This window comes from Panthera leo, chromosome E2 (genome assembly GCF_018350215.1).
Source record: "Panthera leo isolate Ple1 chromosome E2, P.leo_Ple1_pat1.1, whole genome shotgun sequence".
Taxonomy (NCBI): Eukaryota; Metazoa; Chordata; class Mammalia; order Carnivora; family Felidae; genus Panthera; species Panthera leo.
The window spans coordinates 34,791,293-34,799,494 of record NC_056693.1 but is presented as its reverse complement, the minus strand read 5'-3'; the positions used below and the strand labels follow the sequence as shown (position 1 = coordinate 34,799,494).

General features: G+C 47.4%; 1 protein-coding gene across 4 annotated transcripts in view; it reads left to right on the top strand.

Annotated features, from left to right (window-relative positions):
• Positions 1-2,225: 2,225 nt before the first annotated feature.
• CSNK2A2 (casein kinase 2 alpha 2) overlaps positions 2,226-8,202 on the top strand; it is a 40,817-nt gene continuing 34,840 nt past the window's right edge. For all 4 annotated transcript variants that reach the window (XM_042918248.1, XM_042918245.1, XM_042918247.1 and 1 more), the window contains exons 1-2: positions 2,226-2,364; positions 3,172-3,283. In XM_042918248.1, coding sequence (XP_042774182.1) covers positions 2,261-2,364; positions 3,172-3,283 — 216 coding nt within the window. In that variant the 5' untranslated portion in view covers positions 2,226-2,260. The remainder of the gene's footprint in view (positions 2,365-3,171; positions 3,284-8,202) is intronic.

The following is an 8,202-nucleotide window of genomic DNA, read 5'->3' as shown; positions in this document are numbered from 1 at the left end:
CTGTGGGGTACCGCTGTATCTGCTGAAAGCCTCTAAATGTGGCAAATGCTGGGTGAGCCAGTGGTGACCATAGAGACTTAGCCTTTGCTCTCATGCTGTTTTTACAGTGGAGGAGACAGAATTACAATTACAAAATATGCAGTTTTCTGAAGGATAGGGTGCTAAGATAGAGAAGTATCAACTCTACCATTTAAAGTGAAAGTGAACTCAAAGGGGCACCTGGCTGGCAGGCTCAATCCATAGAGCATGTGACTCTTGATCTAGGGGTTGTGAGTTCAAGCCCCCATTGGGCATAGAACTTACTTAAAAAAAAAAAGAGTACAGATTTAAATTTAAAAATCCATTAAAAAATAAAGATTTAAAAAAAACCCTGAACTTAAAGAGAGGTTGGGAAAAATGACAGAGTAGAATTTTGAGCTCACCCTGTCCCACATTTACAACTTGATATAATCCACATCCAAGTAAATAAAGTGAACTTAAAGGTGAGACCGGAGGAGGAGAAAGAAGGCAGACATGGGAAGGTGGGGGTGGAGGAGGTAGAGGCAGCCCCGGCCAAAGAGAGAAAGGAACCAAAACCCGGGTATGTGGTGGTTATCAGGGAGGGAAAAGTGATAGGAGAAAGGCTCTGGGTCTGCTAATAATGATACTGAGCACTTAGTAACTGCTACACACTGTTCTAAGGGTTTTATATGGTTTGCCTTGTCTAAGTCTGTCCATAGCCCTGTGAAGGCCATTATTGGTTTTATGCTGTAAAATCTGTATACAGCACAGAGAGATTAAGTTATTGGCCCAAGGTCACCCAGTGTGTAAGAAGCACAGCTGGGATTCAACCTGGATGGATCCGACTCCACAGTCAAGAAGGAGAAGCAGGGTCTTACCTAGAAAGCAATATAGAAAAGGATTGGAGTCCCAGCAACCTGGGGCCCCGTGGGAAGTGCTGTTGATACAGAGTGTGGAAATGGGAAAGCAAGACAAAAGAAAGGCCCAGAAGATCAAAGAGAGAAGTGTGTTAAGGACTAAAAGGCAACATAATGAAATAGGACAAAGTTTGGTTGGCCACCTCACCCTCAATCCATGCCCAGCCCCTGGCCTGTCCCTTCAGGCAGGACTCACTATTCTGCTCTCTGTCCTCCCCAAAACAGGACATTTACATTGTCTCAAAGTATTTCCCCACAAACTGCTTATTAATTATAAAGGGAAAAACAGGAACTTTGCAGCAAGGAACCTGGCCCACTCCAGCCTAACCAAGTGACAGAAGTGAGCATTCAGAGGGTTTTTAGGGAAGACTCTGGAAGGGAATCTGGGAGAAAGTGTAAAAGAAGGGTTTTGTCAGGAAGGCCCTGGTTGAACAGAGAAGGGGAAATCTTGAGGCTGAGGAATACATGGGTGATAGAGCAGGGTCCACTGGAGAAACAGGGGATGTCTCTGGGAGGGAGGGAGAAACGTTGAGGTGGGGGGATGTTCTTGTTAAGAGTGATTTGATGGGGACGGTTTGGTTAACAGGAGGGTCAGAACGGGGCGGATAAACTCTGGATGACTAGAAGGGGGAGAGCTAGGGGTAGGGGGTCTCCAGGACAGTCCTGAAAGGGCACACGAGGGGCAAGGCCCGAAGGCAGCGGTCGGTGGGTGGGGGAGACCTGGCGGCCAGCGCACCACGCCACACCTAGGACTGGCAGCTTTGAGGGCGGGTTCGGGGCGGCGGGCAGGCGGGCAGGGGCGGGGGCGGCGGGCGGGCAGGGGCGGGGCTGGGGGAGGGATCGGCACCGCCCGGCCGGTCCCCCCGCGCTGCAGGGGGCGCTGTGAGGCTGGGCGGCCCCGGGCCGGGCGGCGGCCGCTCCTAGTGAGCGCGGCCCCTTTTCCGGGTTTCCTCCTCCTCCTCCTCCTCCTTCTCCTCCTCCTCCTCCTCCTTCTTCGCCGCCGCCGCCGCCGCTACCCCTTTCCCGGCCGGCGGCCGCCGCTGCTGGTGCCGCCGCTGCCGCCGCCGCTTCGGGGCCGCGAGCCGAGCGGAGGCCGCCGCGGAGCGCGAGCGCCGCCCGCCCCGCCGCCTCGCCGGCCGCTCCAGGGCCCGGCCGGCTCGGCCGGAGCCCCCCGCGCCCCCAGCCCGCCCGCCCCCGCGGGCCTGGCGTGGCCTCCGGCAGCCGCTCTCTTCCTCCTCCTCCGGCGCCCCGCGGCCCGCCGCCTCCTCCGCCCGCCGCCCCGCGCCCCCCGCCGCGCCGCCGCCGCCCTCTGCGCCCCGCGGCGCCCCCCGGTCCCGCCCGCCATGCCCGGCCCGGCCGCGGGCAGCAGGGCCCGGGTCTACGCCGAGGTGAACAGCCTGAGGAGCCGCGAGTACTGGGACTATGAGGCTCACGTCCCGAGCTGGGGGTAAAGCCGCTGCCGCCGCCCCCCATCCTCGCCCGGCCGCCCCCCCCCCCGCCCCCGGCGCAAACAGCACTCGCCCCCCACCCCGCGGTCTGCCTCCCCCGCCGCCCAGCCGCTGGCCGGCGCTTTCTCGGGGCCTGGGGTGGTAGACAGACCCCCCCCACCCCCCCGCCGCACACATCCCCGGGTCGCTCTCCCCCCTTCTCCCCCCCTTGCGCACCCCACTCTCCCCCTTACCCCAAGAAATGCTTTCTTACTGAGAAGTGTAGGGTCCAGGGACCGGAGCCTGGTGGTAATGAGGGAACAGCCCTTCCTCCTTACACTTTTGGGTTTCTATTTGGGGTGGGCAGTCAGCAGCTGTCCTCTGGAGCTATCAAAATTCTCTGCCTTTTTAGTTTTTTGAAATGAGGCTGGGTGGGAGGAAACCTTTTAAAGACATCCACATTCTCAAAGCAGGCGCTGGCTACCTTTGGGATGTGAAGTATAATGCAGTTGCTGTGGAGCCCCAGGCAGAGGGGCACCCTCTGAGCCTCCAGGATAGATCCTTTGCTCACCCTTCTAGATTGGCCCAGAGCCGTGCCTTCCTACCTTGGCTCCCCAAGTTGTGACGGACCAATTAGGTTAGGAGCTGTGCGCAGTGAGAGGAGCCAAGTTTATGTTGTGGCTTTCATTTAGGGAATGAGTTGTGTCCTGATGTATGGATGCTTCCAATGCTTGATTAATGGAAACGGCTGGATGGGGGTGTAGAGTGGGCATAGGCTTGGTTAATCCCAAGTCTTGGCATTTATGTGTCACTCTTGCCTTTCACAGTAATCAAGATGATTACCAACTGGTTCGAAAACTTGGTCGGGGAAAGTATAGTGAAGTATTTGAGGCCATTAACATCACCAACAATGAGAGAGTGGTTGTAAAAATTCTCAAGGTGAGTGTCTTTTGAGTGACATTAAAATTTTTCCTCACTGGTTAGGATATAAACTCCCCCACATTCTAGAATGAGCAGTGCAAACTCTGGTTTTACATCTGTTCTGTCTGATGTCCCTTCCCTACCCACTCTCCCACCCATTTTCCTGTGAACTTTGAAGAAAGTATGTGGACCTGTTTCAAACCTAAGGATGATAGTTCAGGAACATCTTTGTTCCAGAATGTCATTTTGGGCTCCCAAAGTGAGAATTCCAAAGGGGCTCCACTTGAAATAGGTATTCAGAAGAAAGAAAAGCTTTTTCATAAAGAATCTATTGATCCAAGGGTTCCTTGAGCAGCGAGTTTGTTACCCTTGATGCTCGGATTACTCCAGAAAAAAAGTTGGGAAAAATGAGAGCAGCTCCAAAGATGAGTTTGAAGCTGATGTCTTTTGGCAATGCACATTTGTCAGGTGGGGTGGATACAGTGAGTCAGTAGTGCCTGGAAGGTTCATTGTTGCTTATCAAATAGTAAAGGTGAAATTGGGAGCAGTAAAAGAGTACATGCTAAAATTATAATTGGAACAAAACAATCTTAGTGTCTGGTTTAGTAGCCTAAGTTGGATAAAGACCTTTTGTCGTCTCTTGGGTGAAGACATGATTTTAATGAGCATGAGGAGTGGCTAAATTCTTTTTCAGATAACTGGTTAGATAGTTTTAATAATGTTTTATAGAGTGTACTAAAAAAGCCTTAGATTCTGTAGAGGGTCCTCATCATTGCCAGATCGTTTAATGTGTTGCACGTCATTTAGCAAAATACTGAAAAGAATGATTAATACAAGCACTTTTGCATATACAAGATTTCCAATGTGGCCATTTTGCAGCTGTGAATAAGGATATGGGATTGAAAAGCTGTTTTTGTGTCTTAAGGCCAGAGTTAGGGCAGCTGTGTCCCTGTTTAGCATGAGGGGTCAGGCTTACATGGTCTGAAAATCCCTTTTCAGGAAAGTGATCAGCTCTGTTTCTCAGTACCATCTGAGCCTAATGATGAAGAGGCAGAGTTGTAGTAGAGAGAAATAGGGAAAGTTGTCTGTGCCATCAGAAACGCTATGGGTGAGAAGTGAGGAATTGATACTGAGGATGTGGAGTTTGACCCCCCTCTTCCCCAAATGTGAATTGGACCTGAAAAGCCACGTGGTCTTTCTTATTATTTTTTTTTCCTTCCTTTACAAGCATAAATATATTTAAAGAAATGTTCCCTTCAAAGAAGTTGCCTGGGGAGGCCATACACTTTTTTCCTTTATGCATAAGCATAAATGTTTTTAACATAAGCTGCTTAAAGTCTTTCCGGGAAGTAAGCAAGGAATTAGGAATATTCCTCTGCTGTGCCTTTGGAAAAATGAATGGACTCCAGAACAATTTCAGAAAAATAATAACTTTTGTGCGATAGTATTTTTAGAATAAGTGTGTAACTTCCTGTGGTGTCTTTTTCGAAGGAATGGCCTTTAGGTAAATACAAAAGTGGCAGTGCGTTCATGCGAGAGAGAATCACATGACTCTTGAGTCGTCCTTCTACAGAACTTCATAGCATCAGTTGCTGGAGAGTTTTTCCTCTAAAGATTCACAGGATATGTTTAGGGAACCCAATATGTAAGGTGAAGGTTATTTTTACAGACAAGAAAACTTGCCTGCTACCACGATGTTGAAAAGACCCTTAGCCAGAACTCTTGCCTATTTTTCTGCTCATTTTAGTGTTGGTTGGTAAGATCTTAATGTTGAGCACAGAATAAGTTCCAGTGTTTGGGAATAAGATTTGGGAGGCTCCTTTGATGCTCTAGCTAATGAAGTATTTCTTGTATCTTTTCCATACAAGTTCTTTTCAGGGTGCAGCCTGAACTACCTCTTTCCCACTGGTGCCTACGACACCCAGTTCTTTCTTTTTTTTCAAAGCCCTGTGGCATTTCTATCCAGATGTTGTTCTATCTGAAGGATGGGGTAAGGAACTACTAATTGTACTGTGCTTTTCTTGTTTTCACAGGCTGAATTAAAGTAGATTAAAAGTATTGTGTTTTAAAAAGAACAAGGTCTTTATCCAAAGTGGTGCACCCCTATTCAGATAAGTTATGACTGATAATCTGCTGTTACGGTGTTTGGTCATCGGAAATTAGGTTCCGGACAGAGTGCCAGCTGCTCATAATTTGGAGGAATCTAGAAAAAAAGTTGTGCTTCATGAAAGGCCTACTCTATTTCAGCTGCAGGAAGGAACTTAGAAGTGTACACGCAGTGACTGAGATACAGGGTACTTTCCCTGAGGACGGGGCTGTCTTCCTTTTTGGTTGATAACATTTTCCTTCAGTTCTGTCCAACATATGAGAATGGTCAGATGAACGACCACAGAGGAATTCTACCGTTTAATTTGCATTGGTAGATTCTTTCGTAGTTTTTGACCAGAACATATTGGAGCTCTTTAGAGGTTTTAGGAATTTAGAAGTTGGTGAGCAAAATTTCACTGTCTATCTTGAAGTGAAATTCTGAGGTTGAAATCTTAAAACGCTCCAATCAACAGGCAGGCTAAATCTTTTTTGACAGAAATTGTTTTGAGGGGAAGGGAGGAGGGTGGATGGGAAGAGTTGACCTAGAAGGGTAAGAAAGCCGCTTCAGTGCTGACAGTTTCATCTTCTGATTCTGAAAAATCTATTTCTCAGTTCATTTGTAGGACCTCTTAGAAAGGTATACACAGAAATAAAAGCATTTGGCCCTTTTGGACAGCTTGTAGCATTTTGTGAGCACCACCTGTGTCTGGATTTCAGCCCTTCTTGGGATCCTTCAAAATAAAACTTTCGTAAATAGAAGTTAAGAGCAATACCAGTTGTAAACAAATGCGGCGTTTTGAACTCATGCTGTACTCAGTTGGAAATTCTCGTATAAGAGAGTAAGTTGGCAGTTTCTTGATGGTCTTATTTACGAAGAGGGGCAAATCCATGTTTTCCCCAGAGGTTAATCCTCAAGATTAAAACGACGACGGTAACGCAAATTTATCTTTGAAGTGTTCCTAGCGTTTTTGTAGACGTTGTGAAACTCGTGTGCTATGAGGAGGTAGTGTTAAAGCAAGGATGGGAGGGCTGTCCCTGACACATCTTGTTGGTTACTTCATAGCGAGCGGGTGACCGTGTGGGTTACATGGCAGTGCCGTCTGCTCCATGCTGGTGCCCGGCTTTCTCTTTTGTTTCTGCTTTCTCTGCTGGTAGGTTTCACCCTCCGTGTCCTTTGTTAGGCAAATGTACCAAGACATCATCTTCCTGAAGCAGGACATTGGTATTAGTTTATCTAAGGTTGTTGTGATTTTGAGTCCCACCAATGTCATGGTGTAAAAGTAGTTAAAACAATATTATTAACATGGTACTAAACCCCAGAAATAATATAAATTTTAAAAATGATGTGAACTAATCTGTACTGTTCCTAACGAGGTTGTAGGGTCAGGGATTGAATTTGCAGTGAAACAGAATCATGAAATGTGGGAGCAGAGAAACCTTAGAACCCAAACCCTTTTGAGAGAGAAACTGAGACCCGGAGAGAGCATGAAGTTTGCTCAGGGTCACAGCGTGGAGCGCTAGGGTCCTCTGTTCCTGTCATGGAGTCTTGTAGATGTGAGGAGCAGTTAGGACAGTGGCTAATTATTTCTTGATGTGTTGAACTGTCCTGGAAGGATGGATGGACACTCACTAAAAGTCAGGTGTGGTTTCTAATGATTTGGGGGAGTTATTCCTCCGGAAGGAAATGCTAGACTTTGACGGGTTGCTGGATGGAGTGTGGAATAGCCCAGAGAGCTTTGGGACCCGGACAGGGGTTCTCTGGTTTGTAACTGCAGCTGGGTGTTAGATGCGTAACTGAAATGTTACTTTGCTCTCTTGGTTGGAAGCCACAATAATCAGTGTTTTCACACATTTTTAACCCCTACAGTTCCAGGTCTCATCATGACGACTTGCCAGGTTAGGGGGCCACCAGCTTTATCCCTCTAATACATTGGGGTTTATTGGAGGGTGAGCCGTGTGTAAAAAGAATATCTTGTTATAGAGTACCCATTTGCATGTGTAGAGCGTGGCTCTGGATAGTTTCTAGAGCCTGATTTTAGGATCTGCCACCTTATGATCAGGGTGGTATAGTGTTAAGTGCTGTGTAAATGAAGGTCAGAAGACTTGGATTCCAGAACCAGCTTCTTCATTTATACCCACTTGACTCTGTTTTCTTATCTATAAGATGGATATACCTTTCTTGTATAAATCACAGTGTTCTTGGGAGAATTAAATGAGATACGGATAGGTGGGTAGGTAGACAGCAGTGGTTTAGTAATCTGCAAAGTGCTTCTTTCCTGAAAGTGGCCCTGGGAGTAGACTACCTGCATTCAGATACTCGTTCCCGACACTCAGATGCTCTGTGACCTTGAGCAGTTATTCAGACTCTGCCTCAGTGTCTTCATGTAAAATTGCACCAGTAGTTCTCATCTCAGGATACTACTAAAAGTGGATTAAATGTGCTTAAAACAGTGCCTGGCACTTAGCAATAAAGTATAGGTCCAATAATAATATTTCACTTGGGCTGCATGAATGATTTTGAAGGGCAAAATCAAAAGTAGGAAGGACTATACCAGTCTCTTGGTGAGATTCAAAAGGCCTGCTGTATGCCTTGCTTTTTTAAATCGACAAAAACAAAAAGCCTGAGAATAAACATTCTTGGGGAATCGATAATGTAATTGGAAAGGTGGGACTTGAAAGATGAAAGGAAGAATTGCTGTGAAGAAACAACGTTGCTCAGATGCTGTTTATATTTGGGTCAATTGCAGTGGATTTGAGAGATGCTCCCAAGGTAGTAAAATAAATGCTGTCATCTGGGCTGCACTTTCTTCCTTACCCTGTCCTGCATCCCTGGCAACCGTTGTTCATTG